General features: G+C 47.8%; 1 protein-coding gene across 1 annotated transcript; it reads right to left on the bottom strand.

Annotated features, from left to right (window-relative positions):
- Positions 1–451: 451 nt before the first annotated feature.
- Med9 (mediator complex subunit 9) lies at positions 452–14,889 on the bottom strand. Its single transcript, XM_036197546.1, has 2 exons — positions 14,617–14,889; positions 452–2,161 (listed from the first exon to the last, which is right to left on the bottom strand). The coding sequence occupies exons 1-2, from the start codon at positions 14,826–14,828 to the stop codon at positions 1,945–1,947; spliced, it is 429 nt and encodes a 142-aa protein (XP_036053439.1). The 5' UTR covers positions 14,829–14,889; the 3' UTR covers positions 452–1,944.
- Positions 14,890–17,116: the final 2,227 nt, after the last annotated feature.

Raw genomic sequence — 17,116 nt, 5'->3', positions numbered from 1 at the left:
TAGGTGGTTTTTAAGAGGGTCTTTTTTTTTTTTTTTTTTTTGGATTTTCGAGACAGGGTTTCTCTGTGTAGCTTTGGTGCCTGTCCTGGATCTCACTCTGTAGACCAGGCTGGCCTTGAACTCACAGAGATCCACCTGCCTGTGTCTCCTGAGTGCTGGGATTAAAGGCGTACACCACTGCCGCCCAGCTCTCAAGAGGGTCTTGAGCTTCAAGGGATGCTTCAGCCCTGCTTTGGGAAGGGCCACTTCCAAGAAACCGCTCAAATCACAGGAAAGCACTCATTGCTCAACAATGGATGGCGGGATGCACAAGCTAGGTGGAGGAAGGAGCAGACATCTTGCTTCTACACTACCTATCAACATTCCATTCTAATTCTTCATCATAAAACCTGAAAGCCTGGGGTTTGACCTAGCACTGTTGGGGAAGAAAAAGACAGAGGCAAACCATGTGTCCTGGGAGCAGAGCATACTTTAATTACATGTCTGAAAATGTGACAGGTCGGCACACTGGAGCAGAGAAGACTCCATCTCCCTCGGGCCTCTGAGGAGCCCTGCTCTCTCCGCCTATGGGAGGATCTGAAGCTCCTGCATTTCATGTGCTCTGTGCTGCTTCACAGAGAGCGGCCAGAGCCTGAAAACTGGCTCACCTACTGCTCAAACTTTCTAGAAAATAACTGATCCAGTTAAATAACAGTTCCAAGGTAGATGCGGCTTAATTGGCACTCTCCACTCAAATTCAGAGCCCTCTTTTCTGCCCAAACGACTGGAACTCAACACTCTTTTACACACATCCCAGGGCCCAACTGCGAGGCATCTTGGATAGATAATGCCACCAGAATCCCTGCTAAAAACTTATCCCCAGCCAGCACTCCTGCCAACAAGGCCAGTTGGCAGGCACCTGCTAAGTCCTAAACTGGTCAGCCCAGGCTGTGCTCACTTCAAGATCCAAACAATACTGGGTACTCTCACCTTACTCCCAAGAGAGAAAGGGCCACCCTGCCCTCAGTGTAACAGCCTGGGAGGGAGAGAACAAAGTGTCCCACCTGGGACTAGCTGGGCACACTCTACAACACACTATGGAACCTCCAGGCTTAGCCCCCCCTGCCCTTCAGACCTGACTCAGACCACACACCCCTGGCTGAGGAACCATCCCGATTACCCCTTCCAACCACTGCTTCAAACCAGCAGTATGCAGGGAGCATGTGCAGGGTAGCGGATGTGACTGACTCCTTGGCCAGAGGGGAGATGACGCTGTAAGCCAGGGCCTACGAATCAGGGCAGGGCTGCTTGCTTACTTAACAGCCTCTTTGAGCCAGCGTGGGAAGAACAAAGGGCCCCAGGCAAGCAGTGCTTTGGCTATTCTGAGCACTGCCTGGAGTGATGGAGATAAAGGGAGCAAGAGCCTCTAAGGCTAGTATGCAGGAGGCTGGAAACTGGAGTTGGTGGCTGGCTGACTGGCAGGACTCTGGGCTGACACCCCGGAGATACAGTTTCATTCAGTAGCTCAAACAAAAAAGGAAGTGAACTGTTTGGTGGGGAGAAGCCACCCACCCTCTGGCCTTTCAAAACAATGTTCACACTCTTCCAGCCTTCTTTAATTATATTAAATCCATGCCATCTGAGTGCAGGCTTAATTTACCCCACAAATTCTATGCAAATGCTTCATGAAACTGCTGTTAATGGGAACAGTATGTACCTGATACCCACTGATGGTATCGGGAGCGGGAGGAGAGGAGGGAAAGAAGGGAACAGCTTCCTCCTCTCCTCTTGTGCACTCTAGATCTGCTGATGGAGCCCGGGCATAGCTAGTCATGGCTGAGTACAGCCACTGAGGGCCCCCACCAGCCACATGTGACCACACAGTTTAGAGGGGGGCTCCCCCAAGGAGCTGGATAGCACAGGGTGAAGCTTTCAGTCCCTTGGCAGCTGTCCTGGGAGATAGCCCTACTCCTTGGGGATCTCAAACATGCAGAGGCTCTTGTACTTCTGCAGAAGCTCATTCTTGGTCCTGACTTGCTCCCGGAGGCTGTGTAGCTGCTGCTGTTGCTGCTCAGGGCTCACGTGGATGCCGGGCATGGTGCCTATGAGCTTCCGCATCTCCTGGAACTTTGTTTTGAGAGCATTCAGGTCCTGGTGGAGATCTGGGCTGTCCTTGTCCATGCTATGGGTGGCAGGGGGAGCAGAAGGCAGTCAGTTATTAGCAACTGCAGCTCATCTCCACACGGGCTTCCTTGTTCTACACCCTCTGATACCTTTTAGAATGTTGTTTGACATGTCTGCCCCCTGACTAGGCTGCCCACCCAGAAGAGAGGGATTGGTCTCTGGTTTTTTCTTTAGCTTTAAGTTAGATCATAAAACAGTCCCTTCACTAGCACATTTGACAAATCAGGTACTTAAACTCTACCCACTGAGGGCAGGGACTGAGCTTGCTTCATCTCAGGTGACTCGCTGGCCTGGCCCTATACATAGGGCAGTACACTCAGGAAACAACTGTGGATAAAGAATGCCTGCCCAAGTATGACAAGTTGAGTTTGGAGTCACATCACCCATGTAAAAGTAGAGGGGCACAGGTGGGGATGGGGTGTAGAAACAGGCAGACCTCAGAAGCCAACGGGCTAGAATAGCAGGCCTCAGGTTCTGTGCAAGGCAATACAGTGAAGAGTGAGAGAGCAGGGCATCCAGAGTGCCCTCCTCTGGCCTCCCCAACCGTACACTTGTACTCACCACAACACACCAAACTAAGTTTTCAAAACACCACCTGTCCAAAGAGTGACTGCCTGGAGAGCAAGGCCACAGCATGCTGAATGAACACACCAGCACCAATCAGCAGCTGGCTGCTACCCCAAACAAAGAACAACAAACTTGGCGCCATGCTCCACTCCATCTGACCTCAGCCATTTTTCTAGGCCACCCCGGAGACTCTGTGAGTTAGCAGGACCTTCATTTCACTGAGGTGTGATGCTGGCTGAGGCTTTAGTTAACAGAAAGACGAATTCCCATCGAGCTAGTCATGAATTTAACTCAGCTACAAGTCACTGCAAGTTCTCAGCAGACAGACCTTTTCTTCTACCATGGTTCTGCAAATGCCTTCTTCTGGGTCAAGTTCCTTGTAAGGCGGCTCATTCATGTCCTTTCAGAGCTGTGATCCACTCAAAGATCCCCACTCCTGCCATCAAACCAAAAGCAAAACAAGAACAAAAACCCTAACAACTGGGCAGTGGTGACACACACCTTAATCCCAGCACTCGGGAGGCAGAGGCAGGCAGATCTCTGTGGATTCAAGGACAGCCTGGTCTACAAATCGAGTTCCAGGACAGCCAGAGCTGTTACACACAGAAACCTTGTCTTGAAAAACCATGCCCCTCTCAAAAACAAAAACCCTAAGAATAAAAGAATCACCGTGGAAGCAAGGAAACAGATGAGCTTACGAACAAGCTCCAGCTCAGAGCACAGACATGGAAGACTGCCACCGATCAGGTGTCAGATTTTAAATCCTCTTTTTTTTTTTTTTTTTTTTTTTCCCTTTGGTTTTTCGAGATAGGGTTTCTCTGTAGCTTTGGGGCCTGTCCTGGAGCTCTCTGCAGACCAGGCTGGCCTCGAACTCACAGAGATCCACCTGCCTCTGCCTTCCGAGTGCTGGGATTACAGGCATGTGCCACCACCACCCAGCCTTAAATCCTCTTTTAAGAAAACTGGTTCACATTGCAAGTCTAGAAGGATACAGTAAAAGCAAACAACAAACCCCACATAATTAAAACATGGAAGGAGGTTTACAGTAATATTGTTCCTGAAGCAAACCTAACCAGCCCCGAAGAAATTCTAATTCAGAAAGCCAAGTGTGGGCCATGTGTAAGATGCTCAGTTCTGAAACTCTCCAAACTCAACAGATCCATTCTTTACCGGGTGAACTTTGGGGAAGAAGGTAGACTTCAGGAAAGAAACAGAAGCATAGAGAAAGCCGCCTGGAGAGGGTATGGGCTGCAGGCCTCTGCAGTAGGCTGTTCACCTGCCCTAGTTGGTAGTGGTAAATAGCACAGAAGTCCTGGGGTGAGGAAAACACTCTATTCAGGAACCTGTTCAAACCAAGAGGGAACCTGCTATGGAAGGATGACTGTGAAACAGTGAAAACCCCAGGCCTAAAGAAAAGGGTCAGGCTCAACAGTGAGGGAATAAAAGTCGAAAGCACTAAATGGGCCCGCCTTTGTGTTCAGCGTTAGTCACCATCCAACTTTAGAAGGGAAGAGAGACTAGGTCAGGAACGATGGGAATCATCCAACAAGGACAAAGTTAGAGCACCACGTCCACCTCCCGTGCTTTCTCAAAGGGTGGGCAGAAATACTATGGCCATGGGGGCATGAAGAGCAGGGCATCCTTTTAGCAGCCAGCATAGGCATTTAGGCACAAGTTCCAGGCTCTTGAACAAAAGCCTAGGAACAATAGGTGCATCTCAGAACATGCCGATTTCTCCCAATTTCTTTTTGGCACAGAAACAAACTGGCAACAAGTGAGCAGTGTGTCCTCCAGCAGTACAGAAACAAGAGGCGGCCATGGGTCAGCAGGCCAACCTCCTCTCAAACCGGACAGCCACTCTCCCCAGCTCCGGGGAACCTGACCTGGCTGCCTCCACCTTCTTCAACAAACTTCTGGTGCCCTCAGAAGCATGCCCATTCCTGCTGACCTACCTACCCTGGGGCTAGTTCCCTCAGTCCTCTCTGTCCACAGCCTTTCCTCCCCACTGTACCAACTCTGGCGGCTTTCACGTCCCCAGTCAAATGTTTCTCTTAAGTATTAGTAGATGCGGAGGCAAGAAATTCAAAGTGCTAGATACCAAGGCTTGGAAAAGGGAAGTCCTTTCAGTCCCAGTCTCAGAGACACCTGTGTTAGCATATGATGTAAACTGTTGTACATCATCTCAAAATGTGCAATAACATACAACCATGTGTAACTTTCGTTATTCTGACAGAAGCACATCAAATGTGGTTCCCACTTAATCCATATTGGAGGTCTTCCCACATTAATATGCATTTGATTACATTGTGAAAATATTTTTTAAAGATTTATTTATTTATTATGTACACAGAAGAGGGCGCCAGATCTCATTCAGATGGTTGTGAGCCACCATGTGGGTGCTGGGAATTGAACTCAGGACCTCTGGAAAGGCAGTCGGTGCTCTTAACCTCTGAGCCATCTCTCCAGCCCCTACATTGTGAAAATATTTATGGACCATTATCTGGAATGCCTGTAATTCATCAAAATGGCAATGGACATCGTACATCTGCATCTTTGTATAACTGTGCAAGTATTCTGGAAAGATAATGTCCTACCAGGGAGAATTCTGGGTCAAAGGCCTTATATAATTTTTCACATATATTGCCAGGATACCCTCTGAGCACAACAACACACACCTATAATCCCAGTTTCTTGGGAAACTGAGGCAGGAAGACCAAGTTGGAAGCCAGTCCAGGCAGCACAGGAAGACTCCATCCTAAACATAAACACATATCTCCTCAAAACTCATGGCTGTCTCTCCCCTAACTGTGAGCAATCTTATCTGGCTATTAGTGGCTACTTCCTGCCTAGCAGTGATCTGCTTTTCTCTGTAGATCTGCCAACATCTACCAGGTCTTGGTACAGTGGCTTTGGATTTCCCACACTAGCTTTCATTTGCCACAGGATTGCAGATGCTTTCAATCTCTTAGTGATCACTTACAGAAGATTCTGTTCCTTAGAGAAGTTGGAAAAAACTGCTTTACAGCATGCCTGTGGGCTTGTTCCCTCACTCCCAGCAACTAACTCCCACAGCCGTCTTTTCCAAGTCTAGCTCTCTGCCAGCATCCAGATTTCCTCCCGGAGTCTAGGGAGTCTGCAAGCATCCACAGTGGAATGCCATCTGCCTGCCTCTGTCTGCATCCACAAGGGGACGGCAGCCCCCACACCCTAAGGTGGCCCTCTCCAATTCTCCCAGCCATGTGTCCAGCCAACTCCCCTCCCCCACACACTTCAGACACCCAAGTCCTCCCCCCCCTCCTAATCTCTGTGTCCCACCCACTTTTAGAAATCCAAGTCTGGGCAGGTCACTACATGAGCTGGAGGTGGCTCTCCACCCCAACGTACCCATTCGGCAAATTCAACTGTGAAGGAGCCCACCAGGAGAGCACTCTTAACTTACTCTTCCCTGGACCCCTTTCCTGGCAGCTTTTTTTGTGTGTGTTTGTTTGTTTGTTTGTTTGTTTTTTCAAGACAGGGTTTCTCTGTGTAGCTTTGCGCCTTTCCTGGAACTCGCTCTGTAGCCCAGGCTGGCCTCAAAGCTTTTCTGCTGGGGAAGCCACCCTTGTGAAGATCATCAGGGCCTGGGTAGTTTTACTGTGAGTCTGAAAGGAACAGACGTAGAGGCCAGGATGCAGCTTTTCCAAGCAGTCTCCAGACAGGCTCTAATGGCACCCTTTCTGCTCCAGGACACAGCGGAAGGAGTGGGCACTGGGTGGACACAGTGGACACAGGGCAGCGGAACTGTGAATCCCAGACATGGTCTGTAGGGGCACTTCCTACACAGCCCAGCAGGCCTCAGCTGGCAAGGAGCCTGTGTGTGGGAAGAGGCAGGTCAGCAACACCCTGTTCCCATAACAGAGGTCTTGCTGACCTGCCATGAGCAGGAGGGAGGGATGCTTGCGCTCGTCACTTGAACTCCCTGTGCTGGGTCAACAAGCATGGCTCTCCAGAACCCACTGGCAACCTAAGACATCTGACAAAAGTATGACATTTAATTAAAGCCTCATTGCTTAAGTACTCAAATCAAAAGACTTACTAACCGGGTGGACCAAACAGCGGCATCCAGGCAGGGACACCTCACTTCAGAATCGGTAGGCTAGGATGCTTTAGTTTCAATTTCCGATTAGAGAAGCTGAATTTGAAGACCAGGCTTTATTCCTCCTTTCTTGTCTGCGTCCTTTGTAGCTTCACTATACACAAAGAAAGGCCTCAAAGAGTGGGGTTTATAATGGTTCTTATAAGAATTTCCTCTCCTCATTCTTTCAAACTTCAAAAAGAGGCCAGGTGTAGTGGCACATACCTTTATCTCAGCACTTGAGAGGCAGAGGCAGGCACTTCTCTATGAGTTCAAGGCCAGCTTAATCTATATAGTAGTTCCAGGACAGCCAGGGATACATAGAGAAATGCTGTCTCGAAATAATAAGTTAAGTATACAGCCTGTAAATTCTGGCACTGGCATGGAATCTAGGGCTTCATGATTGACAGACAAGCACTGAACCACTAAGTTACATCCTAGTCCTCTTCAATTTCTACTGCCAATGTAAGCCTTGAATTCACAATCCTCTTACCCAAGCCTCCCCAGTGGCTGGGCTCACAAGGTTGCACCACCAGGCCTAGCAAACATGTAGTTCACATAATTGTTCACTCAACTATGGGAAAGATGATGGGCACAGAGCCAGTGTTTGGACTCCAACTCTAAGCAGGGCTGTTTCAGCCACAGTCTCCAGGTACCAGGCGGAGTCACAGGGTGCACTGGAAAGTTCTGGCTCACAAAACCCTGAGTGTAGGAGTGGCCTCTAGGTAAGTCCTTAAAGATACACAGGTTCCATGAATGCTCTGCCCAGTCAAAGACACATGTAACTACCCGGCTCTGCAGTGGCAGCTTGTCCAGTCAGGGCGTATGATATGGTCTGCTGTGACCCTTGAATAAAAGGCTAAAAGTCTGGGCTCAATTTAGGAAAAGGGAACCGAGTGAAGCATTTTTTAAAGACATAGTCTCACCATGTAGCCCAGGCTAGCCTCAAATGAGATCTCCCTTAGCTCAGTCTCCTGAGTGTCTGTACAGAGGTACTGTAGTGTACAATATTCCAGAAAATTTTGGACAGAGAAAAATGAACCTGATAATGCCCACAGAATGAACTGGAGAGACTTTAAAGGCAAAGAGACTAGTTAAGAAGTGGTGGTGAACACCTTTAATCCCAGGCAGAGGCAGGCGGATCTCTGTGAGTTTGAGGCTAGCCTGCTCTACAGAATGAGTTCCAAGGCCTTTCTAAGCAAGATTCTGTTAGGTTTGATACAAAATGTCTCCTACAGGCTAATATTTTAAACACTTAGTGACACTATTAGTGACTCTAGAAACTTCAGGGTGTGGGGAACAAATCTGAAAGAATTAGGAGCATTTTCTTGGGGAGTATTTTGTCCCTGGCCCCTTCCTTGCCTTCTCTCTACTTTCTGGCCATCATGATGGATAGATGCAACTGTGTTTTGCCAAACTCTCCATCATGATGGACAAACACTCTCAGTGAGCCAAAACAGACATCCTCCAGTAGGATTTCTACCCTGTAGGGTTCTGTCACATGACAAGAAAAATAACAAACACAGACTCACACTCAGAAGCTGTGAAGGAAAAGCTGAACAAATCTGACCATATAAAATCATGATTTGAAGTAGGAAAAAAATCACCATGACCATTACAAAAAGGAAAGAAGAGTCAACAGCCTGGGAATTGACATCTGAAAGGCAGAGATGAGAAGCCTGGCTCAATAGAAGCCCAGGAAACTAGCAGGGAAGGGTACAAAAACACCAACAGTAACAGGAAACTAAAACTGCAAACCAGGCACGATGGCGCACACCTTCTAATCCAGCACTCGGGCAGAAGCAGGTGGGTCTCTGAGTCCAAGGCTAGCCTGGTCTACATTGTGAGTTCCAGGCCAGCCAGAGCCACATTGTGAGACCTTGTCTCAAAACAAATTAAAATTGCACATGAAAAAGATGATATACTGAAAATAATACAATATAGCAATCAACTATCATTTCTGACCTATCTATCAGACTAGCCAGTTAAAAGTTTAATGGTAGCAGCAGGGGTATGGGGGAAAGAGAAATACACTGGTAACAGACGCATAAATCGATGCATTCTTTCCAACTTTGCTAATAGTGACTGGAATGTTATATTCACATACCACATCACTAGAAATTTCTCCTGGAGACTCCAGAGAACGCACTGAGAAAGTGCAGACCCAGGTACTCATTTCAACTCCAACTACAGGAGCAGAGCACATATGCACTAAGAGTCATTGGGTGGCACATTTCAAGGACTGATGACTCAGTCCTACACAGAATTATGTACAGATCTGGGAGAGGGAGGCAGTGGAGAGGAGTGGGAGACAGATTACTTCCTACTGTCCATCTATGGAATCTATCTTTAATCTGTCTTAGTGCTTCTCGGCTGGCAGATTTATGGGCCATTTCAGGTTAATAGATTTTCAAGTTAACTGAAGTAGCCTGATCTGAAATTTGGAGGAGTCAGCTAAAAAGATGAATGAGCAGTAGCTGTCAAACCACAAACTGCATGTCCCCGCTTCAGTGGTTCCATGGCTGAGGATTACCTCACTCCAGCTCAAGCAAAGGGCTGTTCATCCCAGCATGGTGCCTGCTGCAAAAATGAAATACCAAATGCCTCCATGTGAAGACCAGCTGCATCTCAGATGGGATTTTCTGCAGCTCCCTTAATGAGACAGACTTTTGCATGTGCACAGGATGGAATCTACAGCAGCCTAAGGAAATGGCACAAGACAGCCTGGTCCTCATTTCTATGACTTTCTGAAAAAGACACACAGGTATATAAACCCAGGGAAGAAACTTAAGGCATTCCCAGCAGCCACAACTTGTTATATGCGGCAACTGTTCCTTTTGTTAATTAAAACCCCCTTATGTGGAGCTTTTTAGAACAAGGCTATGTCCTCTGCTTCAGACTTTCTGTCCTTACTCATCCTAGAAAAGGGGGGGCACACAGCTCAAGGACTGCTGAGGGAAGCACAGAACAAGGCATCCAAGCCTGGCAGAGCCACCCTGGACCACTAGGGCAGTCCTTATCCCTGACTCCCAGCCTGTAAGATTTGCTGGCAGCTTAGTCCTCCAAAAAGGATTACCCTCCAAAGGAAATGCTGTCTTCAGTTTCCTGGCTCCCCTACAATCTCCCTCTTCCCTTGGCTTGTGCTGAACACATCACCCTGAGCCACTGTGACCTCAGGAGTCCTGAGTGCACAGCTTTTCTACCCTGCCTTCTTCCCTCTTGGAATATCAGACTCGCAGTGGCATTACTCACTAAGAGCTGCGACTGCAGGCTTCCCTTCCTTCCCGTCCCTACCATAATCCTAACCTCTTTCCCTCACTGGCCTAAAATCTCACCCAATATCCCAGAGCTTTCAAACTGGACCTACCTTTTTTCATGGAGACAGTACCAGCCGACCTCTCAGAGCATACTGCTTTCTCTTGGATCCTGTCTTTTTTTTTTCTTTTCTTTTCTTTCTCCCAACCCTCGAGACAGGGGTTCTCTGTGTAATAGCCCTGGCTGTCCTGGAACTCACTCTGTAGCCCAGGCTGGCCTCTAACTCACAGAGATCCGCCTGGCTCTGCCTCCCGAGTGCTGGGATGAAAGGCGTGTGCCGCCTCCGCCTGGGGGTTCTGTGTTTCTTACTGCAGTTTCTTTGACGTGTCTAGTGGCCAGTGCTACCAGTCACATACTTACACGTGAGCTGCTCGAGGCTGAGTAGGAATGACACCTCTTCTGTTTTGTAGGATGGACGGAACTGGTTTTTCTTGAAGAAGGCTTTTCTCCCCAGGGTCCTTTCTTTCCTGGCGTCTTTTCCCTTTAGCTCATCAGACACTCCAGGAGGATCCCTTACTCTCCGCCAGGCTAGCAGCCACACTGCAGGGGTGCCCGAGGGGCTCATAACCCATTTCCAGCTGGTTTTCCTTCCCAGCCCCGAAGTATGTTGTATCCTACCCTGACTCTGGCTTATCCTTGTAAAGAATCAGTCTTGAGCAGAGCCATGCTTTCACTGTCCACAGGATGGAAGAAGGGTATTATCTGATTGCTTCAGGCATGGGAGCGAGTCAGAAGTGTGGGTGTGTCCTTCTTAGACTTCCCCATTCTTAGACCACCTTCTTTCGGGTGTAGAGAAGGCTACCCCTTTCTACCACTACAGGCCCTAAAGAGTGGGGAAGCCATGCATGGTCAAGACAGCTGCTTCCAAGTCAGTAGGTGAGTTAGCCCCTGCCAGCTGTTTCCTGGCAATCACTGCCTGTCCTTCCTCTTCTTATGCTAAATAAATAAATATAAAACATAAAACCCCTGGTATGTCCTTTGAGACAAGCCCGCATGATCAACCTGTCATCTTTCGTAGGCATGCACTGTAGAGCTCTCTGAGTTCTATGAGAAGTGGAGTTACCTGCCCAAGGCTACCTAGCCATAAGCCACAGAGCTGTAGTTTGAACCTATTGTTCCTAGCTGGCCTGGAACTAGACATGTAGACCAGGCTGGTCTCAAATTCAGAGATCAGCCTCAGCCTCTTGAGTACTGGGAGGAAAGGTGTGCACCACCATGCCCAGCATTTGGATCTACCGATGAATTAGAGACAGGAAAATTACAGCCTGGGAAGGTTAAGTACTTACAAAGATAAGGCAAGCCTCAGTACAGACTTGAACTCAGACCCTCTGAGTTCATAGCATGTTCTGGGTACATCTCACTTCCTGTCACTAAGGCTGGCCCAACCAACAACCCAAGTGCTCTGCTGGCTTGGGAGCGTCCACTCTGTAGCATGGGTGAATGGGTACCCATTTGTGCTTTAATTTTTCCATGTCTACCGGGTTACTCTGGATAACCAATACTCCAGCATTGCCTGAGATGGTGAGGGCTTTGGGTGGTATTTGTTTGCTTGCTTGCCATCGTCCTCTCTTCTGTCTCACTAATGTATTTGCCAAAAGCTGTCACAAAGGGGACAGTATGCCTTACCCTACAAACAGGACGTTAGGTTGTTTGAAGCCAAGAGACTAACATGAGAACCAAAGCTTTGAAGTCATTTGAAGAGTTGCAGATGAGCAATGTGCCTGCTAGTTTTATGTCAACTTGACACAAGCCAGAGTCATCAGAGAGGAGGGGGCCTCAACTGAGGAAATACTTCCACAAGATCAGGCTGAAGACAAGCCTATAAAGCATTTTCTTATTGTATTGATACAGGAGGCCCAGCCCATTCACTGTGGGTGAGCTACCCCTAGGATGATGGTCCTAGACTCTAGTAAGAAAGCACACTGAAGCTGGGCGTGGTGGCCCATACTATTAATCCCAGCACTCGGGAGGCAAATGCAGTTGGATCTCTGAGCTGGAGGCTAGCCTGATTCCAAAATAGCCAGGGCTATACAGAGAAACCCTGTCTCCAAAAAACAAAAGAAAGAAAGAAAAAAAAAGAAAGCTGGTTGAGCAAGGTATGTGGAGCAAGCCAGTAAGCAGCATCCTCCATATCCTCCATGGCCTCTTCATCAGCTCCTGCTTCTAGGTTCCTGCTCTGACTTCCTCCAGTGATAATGAAAGTGTAAGCCAAATAAACTCTTTCCTTCACAATCTGCTTTTAGGCATAGTGCTTCATCACAGCAATAATAATCCTAACTAAGGCAAGCACCAAGAAACCACACAGCAGGGGACCTAGGCTGCCTCAACTCCAATGAAGCTGGCTATTAAGATTTTTAGGCCAAATGGCAGTTCCATATCAGTGAAACATCAAAGGGCATGCCAATGTTCATAAACATGACTGGTACTGTAATTTTGTCTTAATTCACTTCTAGTATTTAATGGTTTAGCAGAAGTTACAAGTTCAGGGGTTTGCACCTAGTGTCCTGTGGCTATCCAGTCAGCGCTGAACAACTAGTCAATGGCAGATCATATAAACAGTAATAGTCTAATGGTTATAATGTAACCAAAATGTGCCTAGGAACACAGTAGCTGTGGTAACTCTGCAGCAGATTACATCACTCACACACACACTACTGTGGAAAAAAAAAACAATAATTACTTCCAGATGTATAAAAGTATAGCATATACAATTGCAGATAGTGCCTAATGCTTGATAATGATAATGACGATGTCACTAGTTTATGCGTTTACTATACTGAACTTTTTACTGTGGTTTTTAAAGCACACTCCTCCCTACTAAGAGATTCACAGTTGCTAGGTGTAAGGGTACACACCTATAGTCCCAGCACTCAGGAAGCTGAGATAGGAGGGTCAAAAGGTCAAAGGCAGTCTGGGCTTTGTAGCAAAACCCTGTCTCAAACAAACAAATGTGTAAATAAAATTCTGCCTTTCAACAGATGTCCTAATAATACACAGCAGCAACTTTCATACCTCCCATGTTACCAAGACTTTCTTGTTTATTATATATGTGGTATGCCTTGTATGTGTGTTGGGGGGGTGTGTGTTATTCCAGTCTATGAGTGTGCAGGTAGGCATGCCGAGGTAGGGCGTCTTTTTCTATCACTCTTCACCTTACTGCCTTGAGCCAGGGTCTCCTAATGAAGGCGAAGTTCACAGTTTCAGCCAGGCTGGCTGGCCAGACCTCTCAAGACCTGTTTGTCTCTGCCCTGAAGTGGGGCCACAGGCACGAGCAGCCATGACTGGCTTTTTATGCGGGTGCTGGGGATTCAAGCTCAGGTCCTCTTGCTCGAAGAGCAAGTATTCCACCAAACCATCCGCCTCTCTCTTACTGTTCCCAAGAATCCTGACAGCACCAAGGGGCCCTGGGAGTGACTGTCCTGCGCCACCTAAGTTTATCAAGGCACACGAGATGAGAATGCTTGTACAACAACAGTGTACCTCTTGGAACTGACACAACTATATATGGAGATATCAACAAAAAAGGTAAGCCATCTTGGAGACCCGAGATGTTGGGCCAAAAACATGGCGCCCACATCCTTGGATGTTCCGTTAGCATAGTTAGCCCTGGGACATAATCATTTGGAGCAACTTCTGTGTCTTTGTTTTAAATTGTTTCTAGCATCACCCCGCCCCTCTCCAGTTTTAAAAATGATAAGACTATTATGTTTGTTTTTCTCTACGTCTAACTGGTAAGTCCTGTGATGGCACATCGCTGGTTCCTTTCCAGTGTACACCCATAGTACGTAACAGTGCCACACGGGTAAAGATGCTATCTAACATTGAAACGGAACAGTGTACAAGGTGAGACTCTTGAATCTTAACATCTAAAATCCACCAATGTTCGAAAACTTTTAAGGGCTCACATAATGCTACAAGTGGGAAATTCCACACTAGGCTTCGTATGAACAGTCAAAATGCAGGTGAATTAAAACTATGTCTGTATAAAATTGCCTTCAGATGGCCGGGCGTGGTGGCACATGCCTTTAATCCCAGGACTCGGGAGGCAGAGGCAGGTGGATCTCTGTGAGTTCTAGGCCAGCCTGGTCTACAGAGTGAGTTCCAGGACAGCTAGGGCTGTTACACAAGGAAACACTATCTCAAAAAACAAAAACAAAAATGCCTCCAGACTATGTGTGTTAAGGACTTGAGAACCATCCCCAAGACGCTGCGGGATCTGGGATACGAACAAGAGGCGTGCAGCGCAGAACCTGTGAATCTGCTCGGTATGCGGGCTTCCCCCGGGTGCACAGTGTGACTCTCAAGGCCTGGGAGTTTGCTGAACTTACCAGGCGACCGTAGGCCCGTCTGGGGAAATGGGGCGTGGCCCAGAGAGAGCCTAGGCTTTGGCTGCTCGGACGAACCAGCAACACCGGAGGCCGGGAAAGTTGGTGTCTTGACCTCTCCTAGGCCCTTACCATTTGATGACATTGTGAACCAACGGCAAAAAGGAGTAATTCTCCTCCTTCGCGCCTGCGGGGGACTGAGGCCGCGGAGCCGCCGGCGGCGGGAGCGCGGCGACCGGGAGAGGCTGAGGCGGCGGCGGCGGCTTGGATTCCGGCAGCAGCTCCGGCGGTGGCTGCAGTGGATCTTCGGCCTGTCTCCCACCCGCCACCCCCGAGGAAGCCATGGTACCACGCGTGCGGTGACTGCCGAAAGTCGCGGAATGCTTGCGTCACAGCTGCGCGCCCGGGAAGCCGAGCAGGAAAAGGGTCTGAGCCTGCGCTGTGGGCGCAGGCGGGCCAGTGTTGCTAGGCGACAGGTGTCAGGACAGCTAAATTAAGTAGCCTGGAGTAAGGGACCTATTTCAGTCATCTTTTTCCAGTTCGCATGACAGCGAAGGGTCAAAACACCAACGAGGAGCCCCCACACACGCTGGGAATGGCAGGAAGAACGGATGACGCCAGTGAGCGCAGTGTGAAATTGGGCTCTGAGGCAGCGAGCATCCGGATGACAAGGATTTATGCTTCTCTGTGTCATGCCGGCCTCCAGGAGGGACCCGGACTGGCGACAGCAAAACACACCATACAAATACATTGTCTCTCCAGGTTCCACATGGCTGCTGAGGGAGAAATTAACTGTTCTCATGCATTTAGTCTGCATCTAGCAGGTGCCAGACTACATATCTTGGGCCTGCAGAGAGTGTCCCAAACAGAGGAATGAAGGAAGTGTTGGGAAGAGAGTAATCGCAGTGTTGCATAAAGGAACACGGAAACAGTGAAATTTGTTGATTTCTTTTTGAAAAAATGAATGCACCAGAACCCCAACCAAGACAGCAAAAATACTCAACAAAATGCCCACTGCCTTTTACCCGACTTAGGTGGTGACCGCATTTCATCGCATTGGTGGCAACACAACTTCACAATATGACATGAAGGGCTCAGGAAATATAAGCCCTTGTGGGACTAAGTGTCTTTGACAGAAAATGTTTCTCACTGCAGGAAACTGTAGAGTTTTCTTCTAACCCAGGATCTCTCCACCCAAGGGGAGGGTTCAGAGTCTTGGGGTGTGTGTGTGGGGGGGAGAATAGAGGACAGAATGACCTGTTGAAATTGGACCAAGTGTGCCAGAAGAGATGGACACCTTTGGAGGTATGGGGGGAATGATGGTAACACAGCAGGGTTAGTGAATCACGAACACAGCACTTGTCACTGCTGTGGTGGAATAAAAAAGACAAGAAATGATTAAAACCCTCGTTTAATCCACCAAGAAACTCTGGAAGGTACATCTTAGTTTTTCATTTATAGAGAAGGAAACTGAAGTTAACGAAGCCTATAACATCAGCCCCAGGATCACAAGGTCACAGAGCTTCCCAGTTTGTGGTCTAAAATCTACAGGTAGGTGATCTTAAGGTCCCCTCCCTGATCTGCAACTTTTTGATTCTAAGTGTTAACATGAATTTTTATTCAGAATTCAAACCGCAATCTAGTAGCCACCAATAATACACTCATGGCATGTCATTCCCCATCCCAATGTGTTTTATAACTTAATTACAAGCCCCAAACTTATCATTGGCAGAATGAGGGCATCTCTTTAAAAATCCCTTAAGATATAAATAGATATGGCTACAGAAAACAAATTGGGAATGTAGGAAGCATGAATAAGTATGGTGCGCTGACAGTTTGCCCTAAAAATAGTTAATATAATTAGTGGCAGAGAATAGAGCTGACTTCACAACACTGAAAACAGATGTCAGAGAAATGCTCTGTATTCTGGTGTCATTAAAGCTGAAATCGCTGAAAATAAGTGTGTATCTGTGCAGCCATGCTGATGAAAGTTAGGAAAGGCGGGCGACACTGAGACATGGGGAGATTATGTGAGAGGCTTCATCCAGTTAAACTGCAGTTGTACCTTCTTGGGTAGGTTTGCATGGCTTCTCAGGGCACCTTGTTCCATCAGGTTTGTGCCTAAAAGGCCAGGCTTGAGCAGCCTGCCTGCCTTCAAGCCAGGCTCCACTCTTGGGAGTGGTATGACTTTGGACAGTTGCTTAACTTCACTTCGAATAGCTCTATAACATCACAGGAAATCTGAGTGGGTTTTTCATGTATTGCAATAGTGAGGATGTGATCCCAAAGTTCATGTGTGAGAAACAACCCCAGGGTCAGGGGTAGCTCCTTTATGAGTCATTAGGTTGAGTAACATGGATGAATTCGCGTTACTTTAAGAATGAATTCTTTCGAAGGGAATAGGTTTGCTATAAAGGCATGTTCTGCCCTCTCTTGCTCTCTAGTTACACAATGCTTATTGTCACACTGTGACAGAACCATAAGCCCCTTGACAAATGTGGCCCCTTGACTTTAGCCATCTCAGCCTCTGCAACTGTGTACAAACTCTCTGTTCATTATCAATCATTCAGTCTGTCGTCTGCTAGAATACAAAATGTACTAACACTGAGGATAACTATCTGTGTGAAGTAAT

This window comes from Onychomys torridus, chromosome 8 (genome assembly GCF_903995425.1).
Source record: "Onychomys torridus chromosome 8, mOncTor1.1, whole genome shotgun sequence".
NCBI classification, from domain to species: domain Eukaryota; kingdom Metazoa; phylum Chordata; class Mammalia; order Rodentia; family Cricetidae; genus Onychomys; species Onychomys torridus.
This window is presented reverse-complemented; position numbering and strand designations above follow the sequence as displayed.

Excerpts from the sequence above, each read along its gene's own strand:
- Med9 (XM_036197546.1), bottom strand. The coding sequence starts at position 14,828 with ATGGCTTCCTCGGGGGTGGCGGGTGGGAGACAGGCCGAAGATCCACTG. Across the intron at positions 2,162-14,616 it reads GTTCACAATGTCATCAAATG|CATGGACAAGGACAGCCCAG; the intron begins GTAAGGGCCTAG and ends TGCCACCCATAG.